General features: G+C 33.1%; 2 protein-coding genes across 4 annotated transcripts; both read left to right on the forward strand.

Annotated features, from left to right (window-relative positions):
- Positions 4,254 to 9,256, forward strand: LOC109329981. Of its 3 annotated transcripts, XM_019563915.1 has the most exons (13): positions 4,256 to 4,367; positions 4,485 to 4,515; positions 4,625 to 4,692; positions 5,368 to 5,407; positions 5,585 to 5,634; positions 5,711 to 5,839; positions 6,623 to 6,859; positions 6,936 to 7,076; positions 7,154 to 7,287; positions 7,412 to 7,500; positions 7,713 to 7,804; positions 8,381 to 8,520; positions 8,695 to 9,256. In XM_019563915.1, exons 1-13 carry the CDS (start codon positions 4,344 to 4,346, stop codon positions 8,765 to 8,767), a joined length of 1,248 nt encoding a protein of 415 aa, XP_019419460.1. In that variant the 5' UTR covers positions 4,256 to 4,343; the 3' UTR covers positions 8,768 to 9,256. The 3 variants fall into 3 exon arrangements, with proteins under 3 accessions (XP_019419462.1, XP_019419460.1, XP_019419461.1); XM_019563917.1 differs by lacking the exon at positions 8,695 to 9,256 and having other exon boundaries at positions 4,254 to 4,367; positions 8,368 to 8,512; XM_019563916.1 differs by lacking the exons at positions 4,256 to 4,367; positions 5,368 to 5,407.
- LOC109329983 (autophagy-related protein 18a-like) lies at positions 10,994 to 15,547 on the forward strand. Its single transcript, XM_019563918.1, has 4 exons — positions 10,994 to 11,910; positions 13,041 to 13,254; positions 14,442 to 14,568; positions 15,227 to 15,547. Exons 1-4 carry the CDS (start codon positions 11,122 to 11,124, stop codon positions 15,315 to 15,317), a joined length of 1,221 nt encoding a protein of 406 aa, XP_019419463.1. The 5' UTR covers positions 10,994 to 11,121; the 3' UTR covers positions 15,318 to 15,547.

The following is a 15,926-nucleotide window of genomic DNA, read 5'->3' on the forward strand; positions in this document are numbered from 1 at the left end:
GGTCTTCATATTCTTCCTTAGCAAGGTTTGCTTCAGGATTTTGCCTCACTTGATGTTGGTTTTTGTTTGGTGCATAGCATTCAGAGGCATAGTGTCCTAGTTTGTCACATTTGTAACACTTTATTCTCCTCTTATCAGTCTTTCTCTTCCAATTCTTGGATTGTTTTCCATCACTCCTCCTACTGAATTGATCTTGCTGATCAATTCCCTTTCTTGGTCCACCTTTTGAATCCCAAGTCCTGCTTGAGTTCTTGTTGAAATTCTTTACATTGAAATTACCTCTCCTTGTTGATGTTTGAGTTTGCAGGGCTTGGTGAGAAGGTCTATCCATCAATCTTTCATCGAGTCTCTGCTCATGTGCTTCAAGAGACCNGTTCTTCAATTCTCATTCTCCCTGATTCTTCAATTGCCACCACAACATGATCAAACTTGGGAGTCACGGTTCTCAAGACTTTCTCAACAATTGCAGCATCCTCCATTCTTTCACCACACGACTTCATTCCATTCACATGAGTTATGATTCTTGTGAAGAAATCTGCAATTCTTTCTCCCTCATCCATTTGCATAAGCTCATACTGCCTCCTCATTGTTTGTAACCGAATTTTCTTCAACTGAGCAGCCCCTGCATAATGCTTTTCCAACACATCCCAAGCCTCCTTTGCTGTTGCAGACCCTGCAATCAACTCAAAGTGGGCATTGTCCACTGCTTGGTGAAGGAGACAGATTGCTTTGCAATCTCTCCTTTTGTTCTGTTTGTGAGCATTTCTCTGTGCTTCTGTTGCTCCTTCTTCTAATTCTGGCAATCCTTCCTCTACAAGATCTGCAACTTCTTGATAGCCAAGGATTGCTTTCATCTGAATACTCCATCTTGACCAGTTCTTTCCATCAAGCACGGGGAGATTGGTGACAAAATTTCCAGTTGCTTGAGCCATAATTGCAGCAGAAGATGGCTTGATCTTTTGTAGCTCTTGATACCAAATGTTAACGAAAAACAGAAGAAGAATAAAGTGAGGAGAAGAGAGGATAAGAGTTTCTCAATGAATGGTTACATCATTAACAAGGCAACAACCATATTTATACAAGTTTCTATATATGGCTAACTAACAATAACTACCAACTAGAAATAGAAACTTCTCAACCAAACTAACTAACTAACTATTGATTACATTCCAATATAACTGTCAGTATAAAGATTTATACACAATTACTATATCATTTATCATTCATTTAGATTACTTTTTTTGAATAGTTAATAATAATTAAAAATAAATAATATAAGAAATATTAACAATATATAGAAATCATATATTGGTCATTGTGTACATCTTTTCTAAATTATTTTTAATGAAACTTATATCTTCAAAGCTTCTTCACTCCATTCAAAGGAGTTAGTACATAGATATTGGGATGGATGAGAATTGCAAGTACAAATCAACATGTACTACAATAAATAAAAAAATGTATCAAGACTTTAAATTATATTATGGTTACTTCATAAATGCATGTTAATATTCACATTTGAGCAATTTATCAATATACCACAATAACTTTGCCAATTGAAATTTATATAATTTGAGAATGATTCATGTATCCATTAGAAACATGTACTATCGTTAGATATTAAATATAAATAATAATGTATTTGTGTGTTTATTAATTTATATTTGGACAATCCTTAATTATGTTATACTAATACATTTCAATTTACTCGTAAATAATTAATTATTATATCATTTATAATATTAAAATTATGAGTAAATAAAATATCATCGAAGTTGATACAAACAAAGGATGATAAAGTTCAAGTTCCATTTCTTAAGTTTTTATAAAACATTTTTTATTATTATTTTTTTACAAAAAATGATATGGTGATCACTTAAATTAAACATATTTAAAAAATGCTATCACGAAGGGTTTATTAGTTGATGCTATCTAGCAAATCGGTCAATAGAATATTGAATTGGATTGTCACACACAAGTATAAAAAATTGTTCAAACTATAAGGACTTGATTGATATTATCTTGTTCAACTTAACTATTATGTCAAGTGCAATTTGTTCAGTTTAAGTTACTGACTTTTCCAATCATGTAAAAAAAATAAATAAATTTGTAAGTTAGTAGGATAAAAGGTATTGGAATTAGACTTTACTATTTAACTATATGTATCAACTTAGTTCAACATACAAAACATAAACCATGGATGACTCTTTCAATTTGTTCAGAATATGATATATTTTAGATAAAGTTAGGGAAATATGATATTTATCACACATTTAAAACCAATAAAAAATATTAAAGATATTCAAGCTATAGTAAACATTAAACAAGAAAATATCTCATAAGAATCATAAAATGGAAAGGAAGATATAAATATGAATCAAAGTGTATAATACTTAAGGTAAAATATTTACATGTAATCTCATAAAAAAGAGGTTCAGTTACTCATTTCCATAGCACCTAGAACATGGGAGTGAAGAAGATGACCAGTTCCATGGAAGAACAAATGGATTTCTCAAGATTATTATATTTAATCCTCAAACCTCCCCCCTTTTGATTGAGCACTCAAGATGAAACTAAAAACCTAGAAAATTGTAAGAAATTATTGGCTTTTTGGCTGCCCAAAAGAAAATATTTTGCTTTTCGAGTAATCTCACTTAACGAGATGGTCTTTGTTGAGCGACAATCTCCATATAAGTTAGTCTTGTTAAGCGAGACATGGCTCTCTCAATGAGAGCTTCGATTCTCATTAAGCAACACAAAACTCTTCGAACGAGTCTTAGTGTTCTTGAATCCCAAACTATGCTTCATTCTTATTGAAAAAAGTTCGACTCATTGGACGAGATACTTTGCCCATTTTTCATGATCTTCTCATCATTTTTTAACTAAATGACATGCAATTGATACATTCACAAGTTTTTCTCCCGGTGATGTAATATATTCACAAGTAGAACTTTACTAATTATACATTGCTACAATTTGTACACAATTATGCATTCAATTGTATATGTGTGAGCAATTATGAACACTTACAATGATACTTACGAATCAATGATGAGGTTGTGATACTTAAAGTGGGATTTGAACTTGCAACAATCAAAGTAATGATTAAATTCATTATCTTTTAGAGCATGATTAAAAGCAAATAATTTAACAAATAGGGCTAAAAGCCTAAAATGCAACTTTTGTCCTATATTTTTAACAATTTTAGTCAATCTATTTCATCTATAGTGATTTTGGTCCCAAGTTGCTTTATTTAATAACTTTAGTCCTTTTATTAGATGATATTTACAATTCATCTCTATGTTTAGGTGAAGTTTTTCTAAAAAATTAAAATTTTGAAAATTAAATTTGCTCATTTTAAAATGTTTAAATAATTTTTTTGATATTTTTAAATATTATTTTAATGCTTTGTTAAAAAAATCCACGTGAAATTGTAGATGAAGACATATATCACTTTTCCATATAATTTTTTCTTGGTTTCCTACTGTTATCTCGTACTGGAGGCAATCCTGTCTGAGTCGGGAACATCCACAAGTACGTGGAGCTAACTCTCTCGGCGGATATTTTTTTCATCCACAAGACTCGAACCCAAAACCTTGTTTAAGGGGAATCAAGTATGTACCATTTCAACTACCGCTCCGTTGGTCATATAATTTGAGAGAGAAAAATCATCAAAAATAAATTAGGGAAACAAAAAATGACTAATGGGAGAAATCTAAGAAATTAAAAGTGCATTTACACTAAACAAGTATCTCTCAGGTATTACAGAAACAAATTATTATTATTATTTTGAAGGGTAAGAATAGTTTGATGTCTTTTTTGCTTTTAATTTGTTTTAACTAATATTATTACAGGATGTCGATATAATATTTATATGTATACTATTTATTTAAATTATTTTTTGAAAAATCAATAATAATTAAATATTATTGGTGAATGATGCAGTAACTATGTGTAAAACTTTTACACTTTTATACGGTTAATGCATACATATTTTTCTTTTGTAGTAATCCTCTCTTTAATATTAACATGAATCAAGATGAGCACAATGTCAAAAAATTCAATTCCTGAAAATGATATTTATTAGGAGAGATAAATTAAAGATTAATTTTTAATCTATAAGAGGAGGAAATAAACAATCTCTTTACTATGAGAATAATCAATATGTGAAATTCAAATAAACCTTGAAAGAAATTAATTCTGATAACAAAAAAATTCAAGAAACAAATAATTAAATAAACAATAACACAATTGGGGTTAGAACTTTGAACAAGCATTGTATCCCCAGCCCCTGGTGAATCTCCAACTTGAACTGAAACAATTTTTTTGAAGGTGTAGCTCAAATGTGGCGGCAAAACTTATTCTCTGTAAATTTCTTCTTAAACCCTCCCTCTTATTTAATCACCTTGTTACTTCAATTACCATTAACATCACATTTTCTTAACTTATGCTAACATCAAATTTATCTCTCTAATTTGAATCAGGATAATCCGAACTCAGATCATAGCATTTCTGGTAATTTCTTCAATCCATAAGGAATTAGCTTTTATGAAAATAAAGAAAACGGTTAGTTATTGCTTACCAGTTAACTGTTTCTTCTTTTTCTTCATTAATTAATTGATAGATGAAGAAGATGTGGAAACGTTTGACGACGTCGTTCCATTCAATGCGTCTGGTTCTGCTTTCAGCAAGGTTCATATTTCATACACTCTCAAGTTTAACTGTTCATATTTTATAATGAAATTGTTAGTAGTTCAGATGCGATACGTTATATTATATTGTTACACTTCAAATTCTATATAAACGAAGATGGATCTAGTGTTTAATTATTTTGCTAGTCCGTGATTAATGAATTTTTTGGGGAAATTGTAGTAAGTTCCTAACTTTAAAAGTTTGTAACACAGTTACATGGTTCGGGGTACTGGTTCTAGATTGTCCAAACCGCTTTTTACATTATTATTACAAGCATTCTATTATAACGAAATTGGTATAGTACACAGAACCCAGTACACTGTACATAGACTACACGAGGGAACATGTAATTGTGGTTTATAATTAGGTCCCTAAACTTATATAAAAATTGTAATTGAGACTGTCATACACAACTCTGTTGGGGGTTGCGTTAAGTTTCCGTCAAGTGATCTATCAATTCGTGCATTTGTGGGACTCTAGACTTTCTTAAAAATTCAAATATGCACTTTATATAATTTTCATGAACCCTAATGGAGACGTGTATGAGAGACTCGATTGCAATTTTTTACAAGTTTAGGAAGTCGATTACAAACCTTTAAAGTATGGGGTCCTATTTGAATTTCCCTAAAATATTCAAAGACCTTCTACTCATCATCTCAGTTTTTTTATTTTTAGGAAGAATTGCCACTACTGGTGCGGCTAGATCTTCTAAAAGGTGCCTGGACTGTCTTAATTGTTGATAGAAAGTAGAAAATGCTGTATTTATTATTATTATTATTATTATTATCATTATTTTGGCGCAAAAGTAGAAACTGCTTTATATTCAGCTAACACCACAAATTTCCTGCAATAATTTATCGGAGTACCGTTATTTATTTTGAGTACTACACAGGTATGCGTGATCAAAATTTGGCTGGGAAAGCAAGCAGTTCATCATTTGAGGCATGTCCTACCAAAGTTTGCGTTCCTAATACTTTTCTAATTGTTTGTTATGTGTAACTTATATTGCTCTCATCAGAAACCAGCAGGTTCACCTTTTGAAGATGATGAGGTTGAAATGCCTGACTTCAAGGAGGGTGAGATCAGTAACATCTTGGGGGAGATAGTTGCCAATTCAAGTGACGAGGAAGTAATTTCTGATGACGAGGTATTCCTTAAAGTTCACATGGATTTTTTTGTGTGTGATCTTATAGCCATCTGTTTATCCATTTGTCAGGCTTATGTCCCTTTATCATGTGTACGAAAGCTTTTCCGTGCCCTTATTTTAAAGGGAAACTCTGTCCTCTAAACCAGAGAGCTCCTTAAATATTGTCCTTAATTTATCAGAAATGAGCAACATAGACATAAAATTGAAACAAAGTGCAGTAATTAGATCTGGTATCTGCTCCTCAGAAAATAGAAGTTTATGGGTTAGAGAATTTGGTTATTTGCAATTCTTTGGGGGAAAACGAAAATTGTTGCTAGTGGGTTATACTGTTGAATTAATGTGCCTTTCAGATTTCGTGAGTGTCTTGTATCATCCCACAGTACTAATTGTCATGTTTTTGTAGAACACTGAGTGTGGATTTGGACTTTTGACCATCGGGAATCACTTCCCGGATGAGAGTTAGGGGCACATGCTTTATGTCTTTCTTGTTGTGTTTATGTGTTTCTAGAAAATGGAGATCATGACAAACATTTGACCATGGGATTGGACACTATTGTTGTAGATATTCTCACATGTTCACAAATGAATTTCTTTTGTTGTATCTAGATGCATTTTTGCATAGGTGAACATAATTGTTGTGCCCTCAAGATTTTGTACTTCATTCTGATAACAATAATATTTGCTTCAACCTTTGAAGGGTAATTACTGAAGTATTTTGTCAAATTGAGAAGTGTTGTAGGACTTTGTAGCAAAGCTAAGACAATATTTTCATTGCCATCACAGTCACATAAATATGTGCGCTTTGGCGCTTCAATTTCCAAGTTTGATAGATTGCCTGAAATATTTAAAGCTGTTGATCCCGGGGCTTCAGCAACTTTAGATGGAAACCATCTTGAAGATGAAGGCAAAATTGAAATAAATTCAGACACCGAGCCTGCCGAATCAAAAGCTCATGCACATGGAGCTAATTTGCCCTCAATGGCTGATCTTTTTGACAAAATGCAAGATAAGACTAGTCTGGTGGGTTGGAATTTTAGAAACGCTTCTCTTATTCTTTGACCTATCTATTTACTTCTTTCCTGCCTATACACTCCAGTATTTTACACATGATAGTCAAAGAAGAGGAAAAACAGTGCAGCTTTTTCAGAAGAGGAGTAGATTCCAAACGCTGAACACTATTGTTGATAGTGAAGATTCCCCTGAACCCGTGGGTAGTGGATCATCAAGTGACAATGAGGTATATCTTTGCTTAGATTCCTCTTGTAATTCTTAGTTTCTGGTAATAACTGGTGCTATATATATTTACTTTTACAGGTAAGTGAACAAAAAATGAAGATTACTTCCCCTGGAAAGAAAATGCAGACCATAGCCGACCGCTTTCAGGAAGCTTTAGGGTCTTCCTCTGTGGTTGATGACGGGACTAATATCCCAGCACTGAATTCATTTAGGTATAGTTAAAAGAATATCATTTAGGTATGAAGTATTAGTTTTTTGGTATTTTCATGCCATTTAAAATCATGATTTGATTTAATTCTAAATTCAGTACATGGGTTATTCTTCTAAATTGTGCAGATCTGGAATATTTGAAAAACTTCAGCAGGTAATGCAGAAAGAAAAAGAAACAGACATGGACTTCTGGAAACAGTTACAAACTGGAGCTGGTAATTTTTTTGCTTTTACTCTGTCTATCCTTTTTCATTATTGTCTAAGAAAAACACCATTAAAATCTTCTTTCATTACAGAAACCATCATTGACCCACACCTAAACACACATTACAGATATATATATACACACAACACAGATATATATATATATATGTATGTATGTATGTATGTATGTATATGTTTTTGACTTCTATGAAAAAATTCACAGGTGAGCTTGGCTGTGTTGATATAAAAATCATTTCACGATACTTGGATGGAAAGCTGACTGTCTGTCTTTGCTCCTTCAGCAAGAACATAGAGGTGAAATTTTAGAAACCAACAAAAGTTAACTGAAATTTGACCCATCACAAGTTAATAATATACATGCTTATAATTTCCACTAACATTTACACTCAAGATAAGGCATGGTTGTTTGTCCAACGATGCATTATCAATCTGACAAATCTGTTTGGTATCATTGTGGGAAGGAAAAGAAAGTAATCTGTTTGTCTTCTTCATGATTAAAAATTGTAACATGTTGCTTTTAGAGTTGGAGAATCATGATTGTCTATTCTAAACTGTAGTATTAGATGTTTATTCCATTTGATTTATCATATTGTAGATCCATATCATAGAAATTCGACAAATTTTTACGTTGGATGTCGACTGCCTAACACAACCTTCACATTTTATCCGGGCTTTGGATTGACTATGTATAACATCAAGCGCACATAGTCCCACCTAGTGAGATCAACACTTGGCTGTTATTGTTGTATTCCATTTGATTTATATTTCATCACTCATACTCCTAACCCGGAACAATCACCTACATGTAAGTTATACCCAAAATTAGTATTAGATTAAAAATTGATTGAAGGTGCTAGGTTGTTTTTGCAGAATTTTCTGTTACTAGATAGCTCCAAAGTAGCTGGGGTCGATGGCAGAGAAGAAAGACAAGTCACCGTCATCTTCAATCCAAGAGTTTGTGACAATGTAGACCTTGAAGTTGGAAACTTGATCCGCATTCACCCTCCCTGGTAGATTGTCTAATTTATACATTTTTCTATTCAAATTCATATGACCCAAGTTTAATTGTTTTATGTCTCAGCTATTTTAATATTTTATTTTTGCGTCTAGCTTTACTGTTCCAACTTGCGATGAACTGCAGCTATTCTTCTGTACTGATCTTTTCCATTTTGGTTCTTGGTCAGGAAGGAAGTTCATGTGGGAAATGATGATATTATCTTGTGCACATATTTCTCAGAAATTCCATCCACATTCTGATTCAATGTTATTGGAGGACACTACAACATATTCAGTTTTTATTTGTTAAATCTAGGAACTAGGAAAATGGCAGCATCCCTTCTGTCTTTTGAGTGTCATGACTCATGAATATAGGAAGGACCTTTGGATTAACCATACAATAGGGTGAATACCACTCTGAAATATTCACCTGAATGGTAAAAAAAGGCGGCTCAGTACATGAAGCTCTCACCCAGTGGAGTTTGTGAAGGGTAGAGGTATGTATTCTTATCTTCACAAGTAAAGAGACCAATTCTAAGATTTGAACTCATGACTTGCAAGTCAGAAGACAAACAATCTTCTTATTGCATTAAGGTTCACCTGGGTAAGCAACCTCACATGTATGTCGGCGACCAAAAAGTTTCTTGTAGCTCGATTATACCCTACATTATGAATGTAATAGCTTTCATATGTACACTAAATTATAGATTACTAACTTTGAAGTAAACTTGCAATTGCAGTTCTTAGTTACATTTATCACATGAACTTTTGTCTGCACATCCCATGTTAAGCAAGTACCAGATTTAGAATGAAAAATAACAGCAGGTTTGTCTAAAAAGAAGAAAATGTCATGAACACATACATATAACCATGAGTTAGTTAAACGTGTAAACAAGCTTGAAACTTAAGGATCTGTTTGCTAGTTGAGTTTTGAATGAGACATAATAGAAATGGAAGGTTTTGGATCCATCTCATTAATATATTTCATGACTCCCAAATTTTTCTTTTATCTCCAAACTAAACTGTAAATTTCAATAAAGAATGCCGCTACTAAAAAATCACTATCCGGGTCTTTAAATTTATCCTATGCTACATACACTTTGAACCCCTAACTTAAGAGTGGAGAAGTTGGAGTAAATTTATCCTTAGTAACACAAAGTGTGGAACACTAATATTTTTGCAAGGTAAAGTAGCTTAAGTTAAAATCACTGATCATGAAGTACATACACATTAGATTATTGGAAGGGCTGGATGTGTTTGGAAATCAATTTGTGAAATGTTTTGATTAGTTGAGTTTTGCAAACTTTAAAGTTGAGTTTATGGCTACTGATTTATTTATTTTGATACTAAAAGGATGAGGAAGTAGTTAATTTTTTGAATGTATTTTGTTAAGAGTGGTTTTAAAATCTAAAGCGTCTTACTTATTAAGAAACGAGATTCTTTAACTTTTTCTTCAATTAATGTTTCTAAACCAAGTTATAGCTAACAAGCTTCTAGAAATGTCTAACATATAGAAATTCAGAACTGAATTTGAAACCTGAAGATCTAGTATTGTTTACCGTAGTACGACAATGTAATCGTACATATTTTTAATCGGTAGTTTTTATGTTATAATAAAATTACTTTCAGTTAATAAAAGTGAGGACTCGGAAGACTGCATTTATTTCCCTTTTTGAAAAAAAAATTAGAGTCTGAACTTAATGCGTTAGCTGGTCCTTTTTTCCACGGTAGATTATTACGTGGCCATTTTATTTCTACAAAAACATTAAGATTAGTACTTAAAAATTAAGAAATGAGTCAAATAGTATATTAAATTGTATTTATTTATACTATATATAAAGCCAAAACTTGAAATAACTTCCCTCATGATGTAATTTTCATTTCCTATTTTGCCCTTCACATTATTTAATTTTTACAAAAAAATTATATAATCCTAAGCAACCACCACCAGTACATTAATTAACCAAATATCTCACATTAAATTAAATATTATCATAAAATACACCGAACACAACAAATACATTCTAATTCAAAAAAATGAAATATATAAAAATTGAATATGTAGTATCACACAATATTCACCGATAGACACACCAGTAAAAATAATCTTAAAAAGGCTAATTTCAGGATTCAAATTATTATCATAATATTAATTAACTAAATCTTAAAAGCATATTTATGATTGTTGCTCCTTCATTCTTACCATTAAACTTTTGACATTTCTAAGAATCTACTAAGGATTATAATACTAAACCAACATATTTTTCATAATTTTTTTATATAATCAATAATATTTTCTCACACAATGAATTAATTCATTTTAGGATATAAAATTATCTCTTTCAATAAGTAATATTTTTAGGACTTGTACCTGGTACCTCTTATTAGTTTTTTTGTGACTAACTTAGATTTTAGCATCAACAAAAAAAAAAAAAAATAATCACACAAATTCTCTATTACAGAATTTGTTATCGACTCTTATGCAATCCAAACACCACCAAAAATCCCAAATGCCCCTCTTCTTTTTTCATCATATGTAAACCAAAACCTTTAATCTTCTTATATGCTTAGCGGAAAAGCAAAGAAAACTCAGAATCATTTAATTTCATTCCTCAATGGCTACTCTTTCTGCTTTACCAAACCCTAATCCCAATCCTAACCCCAATTTCCACCCCGACCAATCCCAAACCCTGGACTTCGATTCCCTCATGCTTCCGCAACCCCAATCCCCGCCGCCGCAACCTTCGCCGGAATCTTCTTCGCCTCCGCCGCCGCCGCAGCTTCTCCAAGTTTGCTTCAACCAAGACCACGCGTGTTTCGCTGCTGCAACCGATAACGGCTTCCGAATCTTCAACTGCGACCCGTTCCGCGAGCTCTTCCGGCGGGAATTCGACGGCGGCGGAATCGGCCACGTGGAGATGCTGTTCCGGTGTAATATACTCGCTCTTGTTGGCGGTGGGTCTCAACCTCAGTACCCTCAAACCAAGGTTATGATCTGGGACGATCACCAGGGGCGGTGCATCGGCGAGCTTTCGTTCCGGACAGTGGTTCATGGCGTTCGGCTTCGGCGAGACCGGATTATAGTAATTGTGGAGCAGAAGATATTTGTGTACAATTTCGCTGACCTCAAATTGTTGCACCAGATTGAGACTGTAGCAAACCCTAAGGGGCTTTGCGCGGTTTCCCAGGGTTCGGATTCGCTTGTTCTCGTGTGCCCTGGTTTGCATAAGGGGCAGATTAGGGTTGAGCATTATGCGTTGAAGAAGACTAAGTTCATTTCGGCGCATGATTCAAGCATTGCTTGTTTCGCTCTCACACTTGATGGGCAGTTAGTTGCTACTGCCAGCACCAAGGGGACGCTGATTCGGATATTCAATGCGGATAATGGCACACTACTTCAGGAAGTATGTGACTTTGATGTTTTGTTTATCCAAATTTTTGTAGTTTTTAGGCTGAGTAAAACATAATGTAGTCTCTGAAATTGACAATATCTATCAATTTTGCCCTAAACTCTGATTGGCTGTTGGTAAAGTCAAGGACCAAATTGATGTTTCTGTAATCCCAGAGAAGACAATCTCTGGGACTAACGAAAATGACGTTTTACACTTTTTAGATTTTAGCATTAATTTTAATTTGCTGTGATTCAAAACTTAGGACTTGAATTCAGCCTATGAAATTGAAGCTGAAAACTGGTTCACGTCCCACATTTATGCTTATTTGGTATGGGAATGATAATATTAGGATATACTGCACTACTAGAAAAGTAGAAGAATTGATTAGGCGAGTTGAATTCACGGTGTCTATTAGTTGGATGTTTTATGGTGCAAATGTGGTCTGATGCAGCTACAAATTCATCTTTTGATTTAATGATTTTCCATGGCATTTAGCAAGCTGGTTGAGTGGTGGGGATTATGATTAATTGGTATTGGTTTTCTAATTTTTAAGTTACTGCAATTTGCTGTGGTTAAATTGAAAGTTTTAAAATTGAAGGTAAAAACTAGATTAGGTTCAACATTTGTGTTAATGTAGCATGAGTATATTAGGATATGGAAGATATCAAGCTAATTGAATATTAGAGTTATCAATTAGGTGAATTCCTGGTGTTCACTGTTGACTAGTTTGATGTTTTATGGTGCAGATTTGGACTGATAGAGATTCATCCTTCCAGTTTAATGTTTTTTCTAGTTGTTAAATGTTAAGAGTCCCACACCAGTTGAGTATGGGAGTAAAGATAAAGAACCCTTTATAATAACATGGGCAACCCTCTCCCCATGAGCTAGCTTTTGGGGTGGTGGGGATTTTGAATAATTGCTATTGGTTTACCATGCATCCATAGAAGTTTATTATTGTGTTTTTGGGGAATAAATGAAATCCTTGTTTATTTATTAAATAACTTTGTTAGCCATAGATGTGCTTATAGAATGGTTACATCAGTTTTGTTTTTTAATCTTCTTTGCTTTGAAGCATGAATTTACTGTGTGGGCATCTCGACCATTTTACTCCTCATTTATAAATTTATTTGTTCTAAATTTAGGTAAGAAGAGGTGCAAATGTAGCAGAGATCTTTAGTTTGGCATTCTCTGCTACTGCTCAGTGGTTAGCAGTCTCAAGCGACAAGGGTACTGTCCATGTTTTCGGCCTTAAGGTTAATTCCAGTATTCCTGAGAATGAAAAGCCACAGAGTTCATCCAATTCAGATGCTGCCATTAACCCATCTAACTCACCTCTCTCGTTCATTAAATTCAAAGGTAAAATTTCTAACTGTTTGTTCTGAAACTACTTTTTTCCATTTTCTAACTATGATGCTGTGTTAGAATTGTTACATTTTGTTTAAAATATTCTCTATCATTTTATGCGACTATTCTATTTGTTGTGACTTGTGCCTTTGTAGAATGATAAGACATGAATGGATCATTGTAAAACATCATAACGCTCAAATACTTAAATTATTGGCATTGAGCTCTGTTTTTTAGGATCAGTGTGCCATTTTAGATTTTCAAGATAATTGTTTTTATGTTTGCTTGTTCTATGTACAACATGACTCTGAGTGAGATCGATCACATTTAGGTATTGTTTGGTAATATCACATTTTAATAGAATATAATTCAAATGGGTACTGCACGAGTATTAGAAATTTATAAATGGTAATAGGGCAATTATGATATTTACAAGAAAACATAATGATCTTAATTTCATTTAATGATCAAAATCAGATTTTACAAAGCAGAAGCACCTTGTTGGTGCTTCCCCCTTTTTGAAGCAGAAGTATAGTCTTGAATTTTGGGGACTCTGCAAATTCGGATTATGTACAAAAGCAGTTTCCAAAAGCCTAGTCAGTCTCAAACCTAAGTTCACTTTTTTCCTTCTAAAGTGGATTTTGTCTTCAAGAGTTGCTTCCCTCCCATAGGAAGCTGAACTTGCTGGTCTTTAGCGGTAATGTAGGTTGATTGCATGAAGGGGTGGGGGAGTTCATTGTACCCATTGTCAATGGTAGATTTTGTATGTTATGCAATCAATGTTATATCACACATGAAGCTTCTCAGGATCTGAAGTTATGATTTGTTATTGGTTTTAAGCCGGAAACAGATGGGCAATCTAAATTGAGAAGTTTTATATGAAATTGTTATCATCAGAATTAATGCCATTTTGTATGTCATGCATTTCTATGTTTAACTCATCTATTTTTTTTGAAGTTAAGCTATCGGTTTAGGTAGCTACTTTTATGACTTTTCTTCCCACATTTGATCGAGTTTCTCCTTTTCTTTCTCAATTTTGAAATGTCCAGACAGGGTGTTGAATATCTTTTGAGTGCTTTATGTTTCCGTTTATCTTTTTTATTTGTTTGATCATTTCATTATATTTTTGTCAGTTATGAATATTAATAATTAGGAATTCCCTTTTCCCATCTTAATCTTATCTTACTTTGCACTTGCAGGCGTGTTGCCCAAGTATTTCAATTCAGAGTGGTCAGTTGCTCAGTTTCGCTTACAAGAGGGTTCTCATTACTCAGTTGCATTTGGCCTCCAAAAGAACACAATTATAATCCTTGGCATGGATGGAAGGTATGATTTGATGAATTGACAAAAAATGCCATTTTCTGTAAGCTATTGCACCTAGTGGAAAAGGTTTGGTTGTTTATTATTGTTTGTTGCTGGTAGCTATTCTGTTTCTGTTCTATTGGCATATGTAAAAGCGGTTATAATAATGTTGTTCCCTCTACAGTGAGAAATATTTCCGAATTGACCTTTTGAAGAAAGGCCATGTCATGAAATGGAGAATTCTAAGTTTGCTACTACTTTCTCATACTTCTTATTTCTTAGATAATATGAAAGCTAATATTGTCCCCACATTCTAATTTTGTTCATGTGTTGTATTCTGTCTGAGTATCTCTTCTGATAACTCCCTCTTAGTTTATCCATGCACTTGTGTTTTTTTATGGGTAACCTTTACCATGGTTACATTGTTCACGGTAGCTGTTTCGGTATCCAATTCTATGTTGTTCGTCACTTTTTATATTGTTATTATAAAACTTATTTTATAAGGAACCCTATATATGGTACTGGTACGGTGAATCATGTACTGGGTATGTAGATTAAATAAGGGAACCATGTACTATCTGCTTTATATCTGAAACACTTGCTATTTGATGCTGTTGTATCACGAAAAATGTAGCCATTCATGTTATATTCATAATGATTCACAGTTGATTGTCCCATGCAGCTTTTATAAATGTCAATTCGATCCAGAGCACCGCGGGGAGATGACTCAGCTGGAATATCACAACTTTTTAAAGCCAGAATCTGCCATTTGAGAGGATAAGAGATGAAATCATGTAAAAGGTTGGCATTTCAGCTTTTAGTTAGGGTTCTAGGTAATAATATGCAATGTAATATAGTAATAGATGGAGGCTGAAGTAACACAAACCCAGTTCCTACTTTACCCAGGCTCGACCTTATTGCTTCCATTGTAATATTGTAAATTTGTAATTGTAATTATATGGTATAGTTTTTTTAATAATAAATAGTGAGTGCTATGATAAAACTGTCATTTTGTATTGGTTTGGTTTGTGCAAGGGTGTTGTCGAATTTTATCTTCTCATTACAAATATTTTCATAGTATGAAAACTGAAAATTATAAATGATACTTGGGAACTATGAAGTGATGCTTGACGTTTGGTACGCTTCAATATGTTGAGCACTAGAACAAAATATTAATGTTTGGTTGTTAGATGATAAAGAGATATGAAGTATTTATTCTTGTTACTTTACATACACACACATTTATATATATATATATAATTGTAGGTTTCAAAATGTTGTAGTCTTTTGTAAGAGATATTTTCACTTTGGTTCTCACTCCATAGAAAATAGAAAATATTTTTATGTTAAGTAACTTCTCTAACCTGATAAAATGTATGAAA

Source organism: Lupinus angustifolius, chromosome LG16 (genome assembly GCF_001865875.1).
Source record: "Lupinus angustifolius cultivar Tanjil chromosome LG16, LupAngTanjil_v1.0, whole genome shotgun sequence".
Lineage (NCBI taxonomy): Eukaryota > Viridiplantae > Streptophyta > Magnoliopsida > Fabales > Fabaceae > Lupinus > Lupinus angustifolius.